Here is a 19,224-nt window from a genome sequence, read left to right on the forward strand (position 1 = left end):
TTTTTTCCCTATTAAAATTTAAAAAAAACCCAAAAGATACTGGATGTTTCTGGGGAAACTGTGATGCCAATACTTGTAATGCATGAAACTATCTGTATGAGGATCTGAACCTGTAAATGTGAAACTGCTTGAAGCAAGTGTTTCTTCTTAGGTGTTTGTACATTTGTACAGTGCCAGTTGTGGTGGAATTCTTGGTTGTGAAATACAAACTCTAGAAATTGCTGGGGAGTCCAAGTTTGGCATTGTGGTAGAGTTTGAGACTCCACTCCAGTTCCAATATGGCCAATTTAAATGTCATCATTTCAAGTGGTTAAATGATATGTGAACAAGAATACTGTATACAGAATTAATGTGAAGATTTACAAAACTAGTGGAAGGTCGAGTATTTGAATCTCACAAGAGATTTCTACTAGAGATGAAAGCAAGATGCCTCTTAAGTATAGAAGATGAACAACTGAACTAAAACACCTGGAATATTTTTTGCGTGTTAAGTCAGATGTAATTGTTACTGAAATAAACAAACGCAAATTGTTTGCAGCAATGAAAAGAACTACCCTGTTGGGCAGGAAGTTGCATTTATTCTTGCTTGTTATTATGAAGGAAAGATTTTTATATTCCTGGTGACTACAAAGATTAAACCAGAGATTTATGTTAATGCAAAGGATTAAAAGAATCTTAATAACATTTATAAAGATGCAAATGTTCGCCTGCATTTTATCTTTTTGCAGATGAATGTGCCATAAGGGAAATATTGAAGGGGGAGAACACATCCTCACTCTGAATTGCAACATCTGGTTTAATACTGCACTCACATGGTCATTAAGTATTAGTTGTTTTCACCAGTGTGTTTTTGAACAGTGTGTGATAGACTTTTTCTCCCTAATTAACTTATGAATATCAGGAAATAGCAATCTATGACCAACTTCAAATACACAGTACCTGTTTAGTGTATGGCTTCATGTGTTGCAGATTTTGACGAACTGTAAATATTACTCAGTGTATTTTTTTTTCTTGTTACTCTGTCACTTTCAGACTTATTTTCTAAATAGTAAAGAGCTTGAAATACTGGCTCCACTGTAGAACTGTCGGCTGTGTTTCCCCAGTTTCAAACCGTCCTCCCAGTGCAAACACAGGCCACACCAGCATGGAAAATTATGTGCTTTATTTGGGAGCCCTGACATATTATATATATATATATATGTACATACGTTTCATATGGAGAAATTATAGAAAAAATATGATTTGAAAAAGGAGGCAATTAAGGTGAAGGTGTAAACATCACTAGCCATTTATGTTCTGTTTTGGGTTTTTTCCTACTCTTCAACCAATTGTTTACTAACAGACAAGTATATATAGACAGAAGCCACCTGGATTTGTTACACAATTCAACTGATGTGACTGTGGAAGTGTCCCAGCTCTCAAATCAATATAAATCTTCAAAAGGTTTTGAGTAGTTAAACATCAAGTAATCCATATAGTAAAAGTCATAGCTTCGTTGTCGTTGAGAAGGAGAAAGCTGTGCAAAATACTGTTGTGTAATTTTAGTGGTAGTTCGTTCTTCATTGGCGTGCCTATCTTTAAACTTGGGGAAAGTTAAATTTTGTGGAGCACCAATTAAGTGCAAGAAAAAGTTTGCATCTTCTTCCATGCTTTCAAATTTCCCAACAAAGTCATAGTCTATTAAACATGGGCTGCAAAGCCTATTGACGTGATCCCAGTGGATATCCATACCCACTGGCCTATGTACGTCTAGGAGATATTGAATGAACTCTTTAAATTTGACTCCAGAGCCTGTCCTTAATGCTTCTTTGGTGGCATTGACACGGTATCTGGAAATGATTGCTTTTCCAAAAACCGGGTGGTAGTAATTGTTTGGATGTTCAAACTTGTCCCGAAATGCAGATACAAGCTTTTCAAAAGGTTCACGAATGAAAAGCATCTTTGTGTAAGTGTTGAGCCTGTGATAAATTCCTTTGTGATCAAACCCATCCAGTCTTTTTAAATAGTTTCCATAGTGCACTGTGTTGTGCTGTATATCTTTTGTGGAAGAAGCCAGCCCATTAAGAACCATGAGCACCCGTTTCCAGTTAGAGCAGCCGGCTTTTGGTACTTCACAGTATAAAACTCTGTATTTATCTTCTACAAATATTCTAGAAACGTGATAAGGAGTGATTATTCTTCTATTATTACTCTTGTATTTAGAACAAGTTTCCCTCATAATCCGCTTTCTTTCTCTTTGGATCTGATAGAGACTTTTCCACTTCTTGTTGTTTCTATCCTCAGATTTAAGTGTGGGCAGGTTGAGAATGGAGCTGTTCATGGAAATCAGAATTGGGCTCTTTTTAATTATAAATCTCCTCCTCCGTTTATGGAGCCTGATGGAATTAATTTCTTCACCATTCTGTTGATCTTTCATCGCAAACATTATGCTGCTTTGCCTTCTGTCTGTGCTTTGAAGCTTAGTGGGCACATTTTCAGATAGGTGTAATGAATCGGTGGGCTTTACCATTGCTACTCCATCTGCAGTACTCTTTCTTAATCTTCTGTACTGGTTATTGCTGGAAACACAGTCCTGATGAGAAAAATAGATTAAAGATATTAGTAAATGAGAGAGTGTTTGTCATTATTAACAGCTTGCACAACTTAATGTGGATCTTTCATACACGCTGGGTTCAGCAGAATTGTACCAAAAAATGCATTGCTGCACGTCCTCAGCGCTGTGCCTACACTGTGGTATGGACTTCTGTCTTGTCATCTTGTTCTGTGCTTACATGAAATTCAAAGGCTGAGAGGAGCCTGAACTGGTAAATTCCAGTTCAGATTTGGATTTAACTGTATTTTAGGTGGTGCTTGTACCCAGACTTTGATAGATGTCTTAGATATGTTGTCTTTGAAATTTCCACAAAAGGTATCTGAGTATTTTGAGGACTGACTTAATTATTCCGGACTGCCTGTTGTCACACAAATCTGGTTTCCCCCCCCGCCTCTTTTAGTAGGTTATCTTTGCAGCGAGGGCAGTTGTGCACAGAGTGAAGCCTGACAGGGAAGGGAGGTTTATAGTATTTGTGAACTGGAGTGAAGATGTAGAGGGAGCAAGAGTGGGAAGAGGGAGGCAGAAAGGACTGCGGTGAGAACATGGAGGCTTTGCAGAGAAGTGGGTTTGGTGAGAGCAGCACGAATAGGGACCCCAAAGGGAGGCTTGAGTGAAGTGAGCAATTGAAGCAACCAAAGCAATTGGGACTTGATGAGAAGCAGTAAGGGGTGGGAATAAAGCTGTGGCTCAGATGAGGCAAGTGAAAACAGAGTAAGCAAAGCGGGTCTATGGATAAGGGGTTTCTGGGACCTGCTCTTTTTCATTAGGTGGATCTCACTGGTTAATACTTCTTTTGGCATACAGCGCAGATGTGCTCCATTACTTCCTGCTTCTCAAAGCAGCTGAATTAAATCCTTGTCTACATGTCTATGCCTCTAAAATTAGGTTCTGGACACTGTTTAACTACATGTCATCCATGTTTTGAGAACTCACCTGGGAGCCGAATGGCATATGAACCACTAGGGAGTATTTCAACAGAGGAAGCAGATGTAGTTGCAGAATGTTTATTGCTTACCCAAAATACTTAATATTTATTTAGAGGCTTTATAAATTGTAAATTTCTGATTTTCAGTCTTTATTTGCTCCTTAATAGTAATTAAAACTGGCTTAAAAAATAAGATACTGGATCAATTTTAAGGTGTACAGTATGGGGATTAGTATGGTCATGCTCTTTCAAGGTGGCAGATTAAATCTTAATTGTAATAGTGATTTTTACAAGTCTCTTTCTGTTGGCTGAAAAAAGCGAAGCTATAGGTAACTTAACAAACTCGTGATGTCATGGAGGTTATATCTTGCCACATCCTTCTTTGAAGGTGAGAGATTAAAAAAAGTCTCAAAGACTCAGTATTCATTACAACAAGCATTGGTGACAACAGAAGAAAAAAATCAAATCATATTATTTTGTAGGTGACTTGCTCAAATTGATAACTATTATACAAAACTCAAACAGAACAGATCAGTATTAAACAACTTTTAGAGTACTATGCAAGTTGTTGCAGAACTTAGGCTTCTAAAATGTTTTGCTGGCTATTCTGGTAGGGGAGGTGGTATGTCATGTGCAGACTGGGAAACCAACTGGTAATTAGTCATACAAGACACTATGTATTCAGCTGTTGGGAGTGATTGTTGTACTCTGCTCTTATCTTCAGAGGTTGTTTCCAGTAGTGAAAGGTGTATTAAAGTTTTTGTCTATGTAAAATACCAGATGTATTTCTAAATATTACCCTTTAGAGTGGCTGAAATTCGATCTTATTTACTTATGATGTGGCTGATATTTCAAGGTTATCAAATTCAGACTTCCTAGATATTCGCACCTTTAATGACGACGATGATGATGAACCTACAGTTTTTGGGAAACTCAAATGCCATGATTTGAATGTCTTCTGTCAGTGTAACTCTTCATCCAGAAGGTCAAGCTGGAGCTGTAGAGATGAAGTGATGTCAATCACATCACACTGATTTCACCAGGTGATGGCATTTGGGTAACAGCTGGCAGCTGCACAGTTGTTCCTTTGCATATTTTGCACTTGTCCTTTAGCTATGAAATAGTGACAACCCACCACAGCCATTCGCTGCTGCTGTGAGTGTGTTAACAGCCACTAGATGGAGGAATTTCACCAGTATTTTTGTTTAGCCTATTTAAGTACCTCTCGACATTCATTTGATCAGTACGATTTCATACAGAATATTAATATATGCAAAGTTTACACATACAGAATATTAATATATGCAAAGTTTACAGTATCTTTTAGCAATATCCAGTCTAGGAAAAAAAACTCATGAAACTGAAGTTGCATGGCTTGTCAAATTCATATTTTAAAAGGAAATTTTGCATTTTATGCCAAAGCTTTGATGCCTCTTTCCTTTTCAATGCTTCATCTCCAGTCTAGTGGCCTTATCTAAGCCATCTCTAACCGTACTCCATACTTGGAATATGGGTACAATTTTCCTTATGTACTTCTGAAAACTTACTTTTTTTGGTTGCTGGAATCCCATGTTATATTTTATCCCTAAACAAAGAAAGAAATTAAAGTCATTATTTAGTAAAAGTAAAAACATTAGTTTCATTTTTGCTGGACTGATAACAGTGTGTCCTCTCAGTAACTAAAAGGAAAACTGGAACAAGTTCTGTTAATGCAATGATAAATAGACCAATGATGAATCATAATTAACGTATATTTCATAGTAACAATACTCCTTGGAAGGCCTCTCTACTTATATGTGTCATAACAGTTGTGAAATTGAGTGAATGTCTCTACCTCCCTTTTACAGATGGGGAAACTGAGATGGAGAAAAGTGATTGCTTAACCTCTGCTTAAAAGGCCACTAGCAGAACAAGAAGCAGCTGAAATTCATGATCCCAGGTTACAGCTCTAAAAAAATGCTGTTCTTTGTGTACTTACCTAAAGCTGTGTGGTTTCCCCCCACCCCACTTAGGATAGTATGGTACTTAATCATAGTTATAGCTTGTGTTGAGTACTATCCTTTGCTGTAAAACCACAGCAACACACAGTGGAGTTATGTATAAGTGAGGTAATATTTGTAGAGTTTTGGAGAGACAAAACAATACAGAACTGTGTTCTGCCAGATCTTCTGGCTTCTACAGTGATGTCTACCTGAAAATATAATAATAAAGATGTGAAAATTGTAGAAGGCAGCTTTAGCAGATGTGTAGGATCTCTTTACTGTTCCTAACCTCTGCTCAGTGTAAGTTAATAACACAGGAATGTATAATAGAAAACAATTCTTAATTATGAAATTAGTTTGGGGCTTTTCAACTTATAAAACTGCTATCATCACTGTCACTGTTGCTTGAGAACTTCGGTTGCTTGAAAACTCAGTTTAGTAAGTCTGCATTACAAATCCACAGCCTTTTTGACAAGGACAATTACAGGTAAAGGTATTGCAAAGCATTATAAGTGAAAGCATCACTGGGATAGCTCAGTCCCATCAGATTAATTTTCATGCTACTATGAAAGCTCTCAGAAATACCATGCATGCATAGTTCACATTGTACCTTATTGCAGTTAAAGTAGCAAGTCCAACTTACGTGATCCATCATGTTTGATTCTGGTTTGGTTTTTTTTGGTTTTTTTTTTTAAATCAGATCTACAAACTGGTGTTTATAGTAGAATCTGAGTAAAATTTCTGTGGTTATTTCTATGCTATTGGAGCTCATCTAGCAGTGCTCATTACTCTTTTGGCTCATGTTTGAGCTTTAAATCCACTGCAGCAATTTGTTAGCAATAAACTCAAGTTAAGGTGAATGGCGATATTGTGATTCTGTGCCTATTAAAAGCAAAGGGCATATTATTTTTACTTCATCAGAAATAAGTTCCAAGAATAGCAAAAAATAAAAGAATAGCAAAAAACTGAGCACCAGCAGTTTGAAAGAATTGATACTAGAGCATGGGTGATCTGTTTAAACCATGAAAATGTTCTGTTTGTCAGCAGATGTAACCTCTCCTGTTTTGCTAACCCTAAAGGCATAACTTTAAGCTACTTGAGCTAGATTTGCGTTGGCTACTTGGCCTCTGCTCTAAGGCATCATTAATACAGCTAGTTGGAGTAGTTGCTTAACTTTTACTTTAGACTTTCTTGTAGCAGAGCTTGAAATTAAGTATTATTTTCCTTATAAGTTCAGAATATTTTTATGCTATCTCTTCTCTTCCAGGCAGAAATTGTATGTGTCAGGTACAGTTTTGAAAAGTTAAATAGGTTAAGAAATTTATTGTGGTGTTGTGGGTTGGTCAATTCTGCTCATTTTCTATTGATATCTTTTGGTTTCTTGTGTATATGTCATATAATACACTTAGTAATTCTCATAATGTTATTACAGACAATAGTTACCATTCTGTTCAATACCAATTTATTCCTCTGAAGTATTTCAGTTTCGGTCGGTCTTTAAACTGGATTGAGTAGTGTTAAGTCATGCCTCGTCCTCTGTCACAGATCTTGGAGATTTACTTTGGCTGTCAATACTGTCAACATGCATAGGCGAGAACTTACGTATTTAAATATTTCTCCTACTGTGAATTAGTTATGCCTACCAGTGTAAGATAGGACAATGGTTGTGTAACCCTCCCTGAAAGATAAGATCATATAATATCTACAAATCCACTCCCTTTCTGAAGGGAAAGGGAGCTTTTCACAATTGAAAACATAAATAGGTGAGAAAAGACTTGGTCACCTGTTGGAAAACTGAGCAAGTATTTTGGACAGAATCAGATGCGAATATTGGAGCATTTGCTGTGTCCAAATTGTAATGTAAAAGTTAGGCTTAGTTTTTTTTCCCCAGGTTTGTTTAGTTGTGGTCATTTGTCCTGACTTCAGTGCGAGCAGTGATAGCTTACAAGACCACGCACTTTGTGTAATTACCTCTTAAAGTTGGTATGTATCTGCCATGAATAATAATTATTTAAAAAAAAACAACCACAAACGTGCAAAAAGCAGGTATGAGACCTATCTTTCTTGTGGTTAATTATGACTAACTATGTTTTTGTAGTAGTGTTTCATAAAGGTAACTTATTTGAGAGATTAATACTTTGCACTGCTATGCTGTACTTTATTAAAAAGCTAGTAGGAGATGAGTAACTGTTTAAAAAAATGATTCTTCATTTACTGGCTTTGAGATGTAATCAGAACAATAATTCATGTTTAATGTAAATGTTTGGTGAAGCACTTGCCAATCTTGTCAATGTTTTCTGAATTTGTGACTTCTAAAGTTGGCTTCTTTTAGCTGTCTTTCTCATGATGCAGTCTGTCACTTCAGATTTAAAGCTACATGGAAAAAAACCTCTTAAGTGCAGTGAACTCAGGGAAGTTATATTTTACAGATCTACTATACTAATAAAAATCTAAATTTAATGTTATGCTACAGCTTTACTATCCATGTTACTTACCAGCTCTCAGATGTTATTGCCAAAATGGTAATTTTTTTTTGCCATAAATAAACCACTGGTGTCTGCTGCACCCAGGTGAAGTTAGTGATCATTAAATGTTTGGTGCCAGACACAACTATGACCAATATCTCACTAGTGCTCAAACAGAGAGAATAGCTGAGAGACAGAATCATTCTATCAATTGTACATCGTTTATGTCAGTTTTCATGGTGTTCTTTTCTCTTCCCCTTGTGCAACCATGGTTTTCCAGACCTGAGCTTGGCCTATGTTTTATGTCTGCTTTTGTCTTTCATGAAATATGAGCCTTCATCCAGTCCTACCATATAGTCAAAACCATTGTGAGCTCTTCTTTTTTTTTTTTTCCAAATGCTACTAGCAACACAATAAAATAGCCTTCATCTTCCCTGTGTAATATTATATAGCTTTGCCTCTCTGCCTTCTCTATCTCTGCTTCAAGACCTAATTTTGGTTTGCCTCTGGTGTTTTCCTCTGTACTGAGACTACACTACAGCTGAAATATTTTTTAATAAAAATGATAACTTCAAGTCTGCATCTGTGACTCCATCCCTTAATGGGCTTCTGTGAGCAGTGTATACTTGTTTGCTTCACCCTAACTGATTTGTGACATATACTCTGGAAGGGCTGTTACTATCATTGCATGAACATCTGCGTCAATTGTCCTATCCACATACTCTCCAGTCTTGGATCTTTACTCAAAGACAACAATATGTACTTAATCGCAGAATGAATAATAGACTAGTATTCAGAATTCTGATTAGCATGAAAAATTTTTAGTTTGAAAAGGATTTTCCCCAAAATACTGGTCAGATCATCTTTTTCCAGGTTTTTTTCATAATTTAAAATGAACTCTTAGCTTGTACAGTATAAAAAACCTGCCCATTTCTGATCCTAACTTACTCTGGTGTCTAATTGTTTACATATTTGAATTAAATTACTCATTAAATAAATTTAATTATTTTAAAGTTTGCTACCACTGTAAATTATTTGTTTTTACATATATAAAAAAATGTATTGGTAGTGTAAATATTTGGAATACTTTTTAAATATATAAACCTCTTGTTAGAAAATGCTTTTATCTTGAAATTGAGGCCTAATTAATAGAACAAATTTTGTATGTGTGTATCTGTTTTAATTGTATGCTATGTATATATCCTTTTTATATCTAAAATTTATAGTTTGATTAGGGAAAAACCCCTCAAAAGTCCCTATCTAAGCTACATACACACTACCTCATTTTAATACAGATGAAATTAATGAGGCAAAGTAAAGGCCTAGCAAAGCTGTAGCACATCTTAAATTGTGCATCAAGAAAGAAGCAAACCTATACAGTGAATCTATATAATCTAAACTCTTTGAGTCCCCAGTGAAGCTGCAAGCATGCAGTGTCACTTCCCACAGATGAGTAAACAGTGAATGCTTTGGTTAAATGATACACTGCCGAGCCCCCGTCAAAGCTAAATGCTTAGTGACAGGACACGCATCATCATGTGGTACAGAGACTTGTGAAGTCATGATTTCCGAGACACAGAGTGTCTATCTTCACATCTGTTTCACGCTAATTGTTGCAGTGGTAAAGACAACTCAAATTTTACTGTATTCTCTATGAATGACGGGTTGCATGCAGGAAAACCTTGAGCCTCCTGCAATTTGACCAAAGAACCTGTCTGTCACTCTTGAAATGAAAGCAGTCAAACACAGGCTCTGTAGCACCTTTCACTTTTATGGCACCTTTTTTTATTTGGTGGCAGAATAATTATATATTTGACAAGAATGATTTTATTTATGTATGAATTGTAAGAATGAATTATTGGGGAACTCATTTGTAATGCAGCTTTTCTGGAAAAAAATTAGATGTTACTGTAAATATTTTATTCTGATATCCATTGCTACAGTATGTACCATGTAGGGATTTTTTTTTAACTTTGCATTGCAAAGCATAGTAAGTTATTTGTTACTATTCCAGCTTTACACACGTGAGAAGCAGAGGCTAACAGCTGCGTTTGCCAAACTGATCCGATTTTTAGGTTGTCATGTTTTGAATTACAAACTCAAATATTGATTGTCTAAAACCCCCATGTTACTGGTCAAATTTTACTCTGAAAAGTTTAAATCCAGACTCATATAGTGAGTCTTTAGTAATGTCTAGATTAGAATGCAGGTATCTGACTTCTAATTATGATGTTCAGTTCACCACATTGCAGATGATTGCTCAAGTAGCAAGGTGTAGTTTATCCACTCAAGACTAAGGTTTTGAGGCCCAGATTCTGCTGCACATCTCTGGATGTATCAGTTTCTCACCTACATGCTATCCAGGCAGTTGGATGTGTGTATCCTTAACATGCCATGTGTCAGTGGACTGTGGGCTGTAGAAACATTTCCAGCTTGTGTGAGGCTGGCCCGGTAGGGTTGGGGACTAGGCTGCTGAGAGAAGGATCCTTCAGTAAGCTTCATTGTAGGGCACATGAGCTGCATGCAATATAAAGCTACAAGTTCTTGAAGAACCTCACTGTGAGAATGACGTATTTTTGCTGCTGGTAGGTGGTGTGTGTTCCAGGGGAGTCCTGATTTTTATAGCCATGTGTATTGGGTTTGCGTGGCAAGGTTTTGGTAGCGGGGGGGGGGGCTACAGGGGTGGCTTCTGTGAGAAGCTGCTAGAAGCTTCCCCTATGTCCGATAAAGTTAATGCCAGTGGGTTCAAAGACGGACCTGCCGCTGGCCAAGGCCGAGCCCATCAGCAATAGTGGTAGCGCCTCTGTGATAACGTATTTAAGAAAGGGAAAAGAAGTTATAGGGGAGTAGCAGTTGCAGCCAGAGAGAGCGGAGTGAGAAGATGTGAGAGGAACAACTCCGCAGACACCAAGGTCAGTGCAGAAGGAGGGGGAGGAGGTGCTCCAGGTGCTGGAGCAGAGATTCCCCTGCAGCCCATGGTGAAGACCATGGTGAGGCAGGCTGTCCCCCTGCAGCCCATGGAGGTCCACGGTGGAGCAGATATCCACCTGCAGCCCGTGGAGGACCCCACGCCGGAGCAGGTGGATGCCCGAAGGAGGCTGTGACCCCGTGGGAAGCCCGTGCTGGAGCAGGCTCCTGGCAGGACCTGTGGACCCGTGGCCCCATGGAGAGAGGAGCCCACGCTGAAGCAGGCTTGCTGGCAGAACTTGTGACCCCATGGAAGGGACCCACGCTGGAGCAGTCTGTTCCTGAGGGACTGCACCCTGTGGAAGGGACCCACGCTGGAGCAGTTCGTGAAGAACTAGCCTGTGGAAAGGACTCACGTTGGAGAAGTTCGTGGAAGACTGTCTCCCGTGGGAGGGACCCCACGCTGGAGCAGGGGAAGAGTGTGAGGAGTCCTCCCCCTGAGGAGGAAGGAGCAGCAAAAACAACGTGTGATGAACTGACCACAACCCCCGTTCCCCGTCCCCCTGCGCCGCTCGGGGAGGGAGGAGGTAGAGAAAAATCAGGAGCAAAGTTAAGCCCGGGAAGAAGGGAGGGGTGGGGGGAAGGTGTTTTAAGATTTGGTTTTATTTCTCATTATCCTGCTCTGATTTGACTAGTAATAAATTAAACTAATTTTTTCCCCAAGTGGAGTCTGCTTCGCCCATGATGGTAATTAGTGAGTGATCTCCCTGTCTTTATCTTGACCCACGAGCCTTTCGTTTTACTTTCTGCCCCCTGTTCAGCTGAGGAAGGGGAGTGATAGAGCAGCTTTGGTGGGCATCTGGCATACAGCCAGGGTCAACCCACCACACCATGATGGAGAATAAGGACTGTTAACTTGAGAGTAGTTCTTTTTGCATCCATGGTGCAATGTTAGTATTTCTCCAGATGCAATTATTGGCTCCTCTTCAGTGCTTTCTACAATCTCTGTTTTTGGCTAAGGCTTACAGCCTTTTTTTTTTGTACTTTTTCTGCTCTTCATATTCATGCTTCTGTTCTTTCCAATAATTTCATTCCCTTCACCTTTCTTTCCCTGTATCAAGAATTCTCAGTCTCTGCTCTGACTCTCTGATCCAGCGCTTTTGAGGGTGTAACAAAAGCTAAGCTTGTAATATTTCCAGAAACAAGAATATCTGCATTTGACTGACTCCATTTTAATTGATCCTTCTCAATTTGAAACTTGTGTTCTGTTGCTTTACCGTTGTCCTTGCCAGCAACATTGATGCTAAAAAAAAAAAAACCCAAACAACTCTCATACGGAAAATCTAGCTGGGATATTTCATACTCTTCAGAGGGACGTTCGTCAACAGCAACATCTGACAGGATTGCATTTTTATTCTAAAAACAAATATACTGCATTTAAAGTAAGATATACAGGAAAAAAAATTCTTTTTTGAGTGCAGTTTAAATAAAACAATGTTTATTTGTTTGCTCTGCAAATGTTAAACCTTCTTGTGTTCTCATGCCTACATGGTCCTGGTATGCAACATCGATCTCCAATTACGCTTTGCAGCAAAGAACCTGATTCTTAAGTCCATCTTGCTGATTTAAAGGAGCTGAAAACTTAACAGACAGGTTTGATGGTTATTTCCTTTGCACAGAAGGGGATGGATAGGATGTTTCTGTGGCTATTTCCCAGTCTCCAAAGTAGCCCTTTGGAGCTCTAAGTAGTTAAACATGACTCTTTGAGTAAAAAGCTTCTTTTTTCCCTATTTTGGGAAGGCATAAGAAGCTACCGAGGGTTAGGGATTTTTTTAATCTCTTCATGAGCCTTCTTTCATATGTGAGTTCCTTTGTAAATCAGATAATTCATTCTTCCTGAGTTCTTACCTTTTGTTTCAATCCTACTATTGCCAAGCATGCAATTTTTAATAGTTTAAATGCAATCTATTTGAGGAACTTTGAACTCTGACTTGTGGCTTATTCTTAAGCAGTTGTTGTAGTGAAGTAGAATACTTCCCAAAAAGATAGCCACTCACCCTTGTTTTCCCCTCTCCTGTGCTAGCATTGTGCACAAACTGAATTACTTCATATTGATCTTGTGCTTTTCAATCTGAGTCAGCTCCGGAGAGGTAGGCATTGAATCTAAGTGAAACGGTTAGCTTCGTATTTCTAAACCAGGCAAATCTGCAGTTTCTCCATCCCATAGGCAGCAGGCAACACAGTATTGTGCTGCATTTGTGTCATGGGGTACTTATGATGGTAGCAGCTTGTGTGCACTTCAGTTGATTAAAACACGATTACTCTGGCTTTTTGTGACCGAAATGACTTTCCATCTTAATGAAGTAAGGGACTCTCTGGACAGAAGTACTGTATATGGGGAAAGCAATGCAATTCTGAAGGGCATACCCTGGAAATAATTAAAACCATTAGGTTCATCCATCAGTTTGAACAAGAAAAAATTACAAATGGGGGAACCAAAGTAGAGATCAGCACACATGTTAAGTGACTTTTAATGTTTGCCACTTGAGGACTTTCATACTGTCGAAGAACTTGGTATTCCCAGTTCATTTGTGGTACCAGTAGCCAATCCTGTATGTCTGAATTGAGCAAAACTGCACAAAGTCATCATTCTGAAGCACAGCACTCGTTGAGTTGTGGTGGCTGCTGCCATGTCATCATTGCTTCCCTCTTCATTCCCTGATTAAGTCCCTTGTAGCCAATACTCTTGATGTAATGTCCCTCTTGACATTTTAACTTAGGCCATCCTTCGTACACAGCTTTCTCTGCTTTTTCCAGTAAGGAGTAAATCTTGGAGTAAAAGATCACAGTATGGAGCTGGTACCCACTGTTTCTAAATGTGGGTTCCACCTGAGCATAGTGTTTATGTCTACATAATGTTTCCCAGACAAAATACCCAGGCTATCCTCCTGCTGTAGTTTCCCCCTCATAAAGGCTTTGTACCTCTTGGACAACTTGCCTCATGTCTGTTTTGCTGTACATATTTTTCTGTTAAGTGTACTAGTAAGAAATACCATCTCCTGAAACTACTGTTTATTTTCCCATTATTTTAAACACAACTTCATGTGAGAAATAATTGTTTGATTATGGTTTGCCTTGCAAATTTTTTGATTCATCAGGGTCAAAGCAGGAGAGAAGCAGAAACAGAAATGGCAGCATTTTAGAGGAATAAATTCCTTTTGAATCAAAACCCAATTAAAGTGTTGGTGTGACTTCCTGGTAAGTCCCACCACCTACATATCTGCAGTGACTTTGTTAGCTGAGTATTGTTTGAAACTGTGGTGTTAGTCTTGTCCAGAAGGTTACTAATTTACAGTCAGACTTTGTAATGAGGCTTTCTTTCACCTGTCCTCTACTCCATTGTTCAGATCATAAGTTGTTTGAAGAGAAGATTCTTGTATTACTTGGAATTCAAAAGCCCTGATACTTCTTTGACTTGCAACATGCTAATAGAACAGGTATATGAACCCTTAAAGAAAGACACGTACTCCTTTGTTTTTTCATAATGTTCTTATGTTCTAAAATATACTGAATCCATCTCCTTGACTAAATAATCATGTAACTTACACTTGGTCTATTTCCTTGATAGCTAATAAAGGAAAGGGAAATGCACGGTACCTTTATATTGCAAGCTTAATTGAATGAATACAAGAAGCTGTTTGTGAATTTATTATGAGGAAGATACCACTACTTATTTACTTTGTCTTTTCTTTGCTATTTAGCCATCCTAATTAGAGAGTGCCATTTTCTGACTTAATTTATATTCAATAAGAATTCTATGAAGAAAGCAGAAAAGTTGAGCACGTGCTATTGCATTCCCCATTCCTTCTGTGAACCTATCCCTGAGAATATCGTTAATTAGCATCATTAGCTTTCAGGCACTGTCAGCAGTTACTTGCAATTTCTACTTAATACCTTTCAGTTATTCTCCATTCTCATATTTAATATTTGCATATTGCCTTCATAGCATGACTTTGACAAGGACATTACACTTTATTCAGGTTTGTTAAAAAGTAAAAGCTAAGGTTTAAAATATAGTACTGCATTTATATTTAGTAGCCTGTAAGAACTATTCAGGTAACCAGAGGAGTTTCAATGAATCTCAAGCAAGCACTTCATGTAATTTGTGACTGTAGTGGAGAAGGAGTTAGCTAGCCACAATAGCTCACCTAGAACCCCAGAAATGTTTCAAGAAATTTTGCAAGTAGGATGCTAAAGCTTCAGTGGTCTTTCTATTGGAGGGAAGACAAAGTAATACAGGTAGAATTCTGGACTGCTTTCATGTCGCTCTGTAGAGACATTTCTTTGGGAGAGAAATTGCAAATGGAAAGAGAAGGCTGCAGGCAAAACTTAAAAGGTAGATCCACACAGACACGACTCTGAGTGGTGAAGTTCACTGATTTGATAGATTGACTGTGGATCAAATACCACAGATGTGCATCCAAATGCTGTATGATGTTATTTTATAATCAGTTAGCTGGAACTGATACAGTTTCCCTTTCTCCTGTTTTCATAGTTAATTACTGACAAGTCTTCCTCGTATAAGAGATCAATATGTAGTATTTTTTTAAAAAAGGTAACACCTGCAACTTAGCTACAAAACATGGTGCAAAAGGGGTGATAACTGGACAGACTTTGATTCATGACCTGTGAGAAACAAGTAGGAGATAACAGTTCTGGGAAAGCTGGGTGTGAGGGGTTGAGCTCTTTGCCCGGCCTCTTACTCCTGACTAATGAGCAACTGAAGGACAGTGGTGATTTTCTGTTAGTCATTTCTCACTGGCCCTACTCTTCTCCTTTGTGGAAGACTTCCTGTTTCTTGTTAAGGAGCTCACTCACACTCCTTCTCCAGCCAGATTTTAGTGACTGATTGGTAGAACAATTTGCTTGTATAAGAATAGTGTCTTGAATTGACTTTCATATCAGTAAGAATGAGGGGGAAATGACTCTGCTCAAAAACTGAGTGCTGACTACTTCCAGTATCCATGTGACATTATGTGGTACCCAGGACTTGGCCTGAGCTGGAAACCCAGGTAGGAAGAGTCAAGGTGCTAGTCTTGAGTTTCAGCGAGCTTGAAACTTTTTAAAGGGTAAGTGCAGGCCATTTTAAGATGTTCTGAAACTTTTGGAACTTACAATGTAACTTTTTTGTGTAAAGCTAGAAAAAGTGGCCATTATTTTATTTTAAAGTTTATAATATTTGCTGGAGAACTGTCCTACTCCTTGACTAAATACAGTCAACCTAAGATGCTAGCCAGGAAGATAAATGATTGAGTAATCACTGGTAATTCAAGAAAGAGCCATGAAGTTGAAAGTGGCAAGAAAGGTACATATGTCCTGAAATGACTTGGAAATAGTACAGATCTCTCCACTCTGAAGGGATTATGCCTTGTTACTTTATTTAGTGATCCAGACCTTTGTCTGTCTTTCAAAGTTTTACACAAGTGAATACTAAACTTAGTAACAATCTTTCTCTTTGTTCTTCCCAGTTTCTGCATTCAGTGGGGATACAGATATTTTAGGGATGGACTTGCAATCAAAAGTAAGGGGAAGACAGTCTTCAGTGGTATTTGGTTTGGGAGTTCTGCTGTACTCGTGGCATACTTTGCATGGCTTGTGTGAAGTGAGTCTTCCAAAATGGTACACTTCCTTTCTTCCTGGAGAAGGAGTTGTAATCACCCTCCACCAAGGCTATGATTGCATTTCTCTACTTTGGACACCACATTGAGGGATTTGCCTTTAGCAGTGTGTTTCACCAAAAGTGTGTTATATGGCAGCCACTTACCTTCATATTCTTGAAAATAATAACAGTGCTTTCTCCAAGAAATTGGAGACATGCTCTAAGATAGCTCTAAGAAATGTACTTAAAACAGAGCGGGGTGAAACAGACTTATTGCACCCAGAGGTCTCTAGTTTTTAGTACTGTGGAGTCTCCAGATGCTGTAATGTTGTTTCATAAAATTTAAGAAATTAAGGATAACCAAGCCAAAGCACAAATTAAGTGAATTATTCTCAAGTGCAACTAATAAAGAAACAAACAATATCCTGATGTGTCAAAGGACTTCACGGCTATAGTGGCAGATGACATGGAACTGTGTCAAAAATCAGATGCAGAGAGTGGTGCCTATGCCTGACAAGACAATGCCAGCAGGTCAAAGAGGCAGTCAGATACTGTTCTTGTCCATGGAGGCCACCAGGCATATCAGGAGGCACTTCTCCATCAGTAAGGTGGCAGTTTGGTGTTCCTGTTTTCTCCTTGGCTATGTAAATGTCAATGAAAACTGGTAGTAGGACACCTGGAAAGCAGGACTTCATGCCTGCACAAGTTGTCAAATATCTCCTTACTTTAGTGTAAGGGACAGTGCTTGAGGACAGGAGGGTTTTTTAAAATGAGAGAGAAGTTCTTTTGTTCTGGTCAATGGGATGAAGAAACTTCACTCAGGTGGAGCAGTATTTCTTGCTGCTTGAGAAATCTCTCTGACTCATTAACCCTAGGCAACAAGAGAAGAAATTCATAGTAACTTGAGAAAAGAGTACTAAACAGGGAGAGAAACTGAAAAGTGTTAGACTTCTCCCAGGAAGATTTGAAATGAACAGAGAAACCTATTCAGGATGGAAATGGGAAGAACTCCACACAAACACGCTTGCATATCACATGAGGACTGGTGGTTCTCAATAGGTCTAAACTATTTTGTACTAGACTGTGCTAAAATGGACATGCATTGCTGAGGGTACTTAATGCTTCACATGATGTGTGTCTTGCAGGTTCAAGTGCTTATGGAACATATGGTTTGAGCTTAATGAAGCATTATATCATGTGGGCATTGTAAGACAATTCAGCAGGATTGGGATTTGGAGGACATTTGCTCACAACTCGTACCATTAGGAACTGGATATCTCAGAGTCTGATCCATTTACAGCTTGGTATTGGCATTGGAGGGAGGCTTTTGGTGCCCCTCTCCCTACACACTTCCCAGCATGACTCTACGTTTTCATTCTAGCATTATTTTTCTACCTACAGTTGACTGCAAATACTTTGAATGGGATGCACAGGGAGCTGCTGCTAAAGTAAATGGCTTTCCCCTATCCACATGGCTCTTCTGTTCACTTTACTAGTCACTGCCTCTGCCAGGTCACTGCACTTTCCCTCCTCTCCCCTGCACAACATTGAAACATGGGAGCTGAGAGAGGAGTAAAAGAGAAGCTGCAGCAGTGGTGTGGCAGTATACCTCAGATGTGTGGGTGAGAGAAAAATAGCCTTCTGTGGGGACTGGTGATTGTTCTCTTCATCTCCACACCTGGATGAGCTACATTAGTCTTCTAAAGGGGTCACATCTGCTATGGCAGGGAGAAAAGGCAGGTATTCTCCATTTGGTCACTCTCCCCTGTTTCCTATAGGTGCCACTTCTTGCTGTGCAGCCCATTGCCTGGGCTACAGGAACCAGAAGGGCGCTAGTATATTTGCCTCTCTGGCACTCTGAACCATCACTGGTACCTGAAGTGAGAACCCCTCTGCCATTGCCATTTTATGGCCACATCTGCATTTTTCGTTCACACATAATAGCACTTCCTAATTTTTCTAGTATCCCAATGTAGAGTGGTGCATCAGCCCAAGAAGGGGCCATATGAACTGAGAGATTGAATTCTTTGCATCTACATTGACAACCCAAATTTGGGATACAGTTGCTATGACAATTGAATCATCTGATTTTCTAAGTCGGTGCATACAAACAGTGAGTAGCCAATTGGTTGCTGAATATGGTTAGCTAGGAATGTAACTTTTATTTAGCTGATTAAAGTGTGTGAATGTGTCTGATTTCATTGAAAGCTTTTCTACGATGATCATTGTTCAGAGCATTTCAATATATTCGTGGTTCACTCATACATTGCATACAATTATATGCAATTCATTCTCTCCATTATACATTGGCTAAAGGATCTCTGAAGTAATCTGAGTCTTCAGAGACAATCAGTCTTCTGAGACAATCGTCTTCCAGATGGAACTATTTCCTGACAGTGAAGCGTACCACTGACTGGGTGTGGCTTACATAGTGTACTTTGATATTGTAACTTTTTTTGTTGCCTCTGCTCTAGCGCTGATTAAACCCCAGGATTGTAGCAGAAAACTATGCACACACTGGACTTTACTTATCTGATTATTTGTTTCATCTGAAATGGAACTCTCACTTCAGATGCGGACTTTTTACTGAGCTACTTAATATCTTGTTGAGTTTTTGTTGAGAATGCATACAGGTTGCACTCTTATGTGTAAACACTAGATAAGACCTATTTTTAAATCTTAGGGTAGTATAT

General features: G+C 38.8%; 1 protein-coding gene across 1 annotated transcript in view; it reads right to left on the reverse strand.

The window, feature by feature from the left end:
* Window positions 1-1,166: 1,166 nt before the first annotated feature.
* The window catches only part of CHST8 (carbohydrate sulfotransferase 8), a 189,918-nt gene continuing 171,860 nt past the window's right edge, over window positions 1,167-19,224 (reverse strand). The window contains exons 3-4 of the mRNA XM_050904059.1: window positions 5,066-5,103; window positions 1,167-2,572 (exon numbers count right to left, since the gene is read on the reverse strand). Of these exons, the coding sequence (XP_050760016.1) occupies window positions 1,424-2,572; window positions 5,066-5,103 (1,187 nt within the window). The 3' untranslated portion in view covers window positions 1,167-1,423. The remainder of the gene's footprint in view (window positions 2,573-5,065; window positions 5,104-19,224) is intronic.

The sequence above is a fragment of the Gymnogyps californianus genome, chromosome 12, assembly GCF_018139145.2.
Source record: "Gymnogyps californianus isolate 813 chromosome 12, ASM1813914v2, whole genome shotgun sequence".
NCBI lineage: Eukaryota > Metazoa > Chordata > Aves > Accipitriformes > Cathartidae > Gymnogyps > Gymnogyps californianus.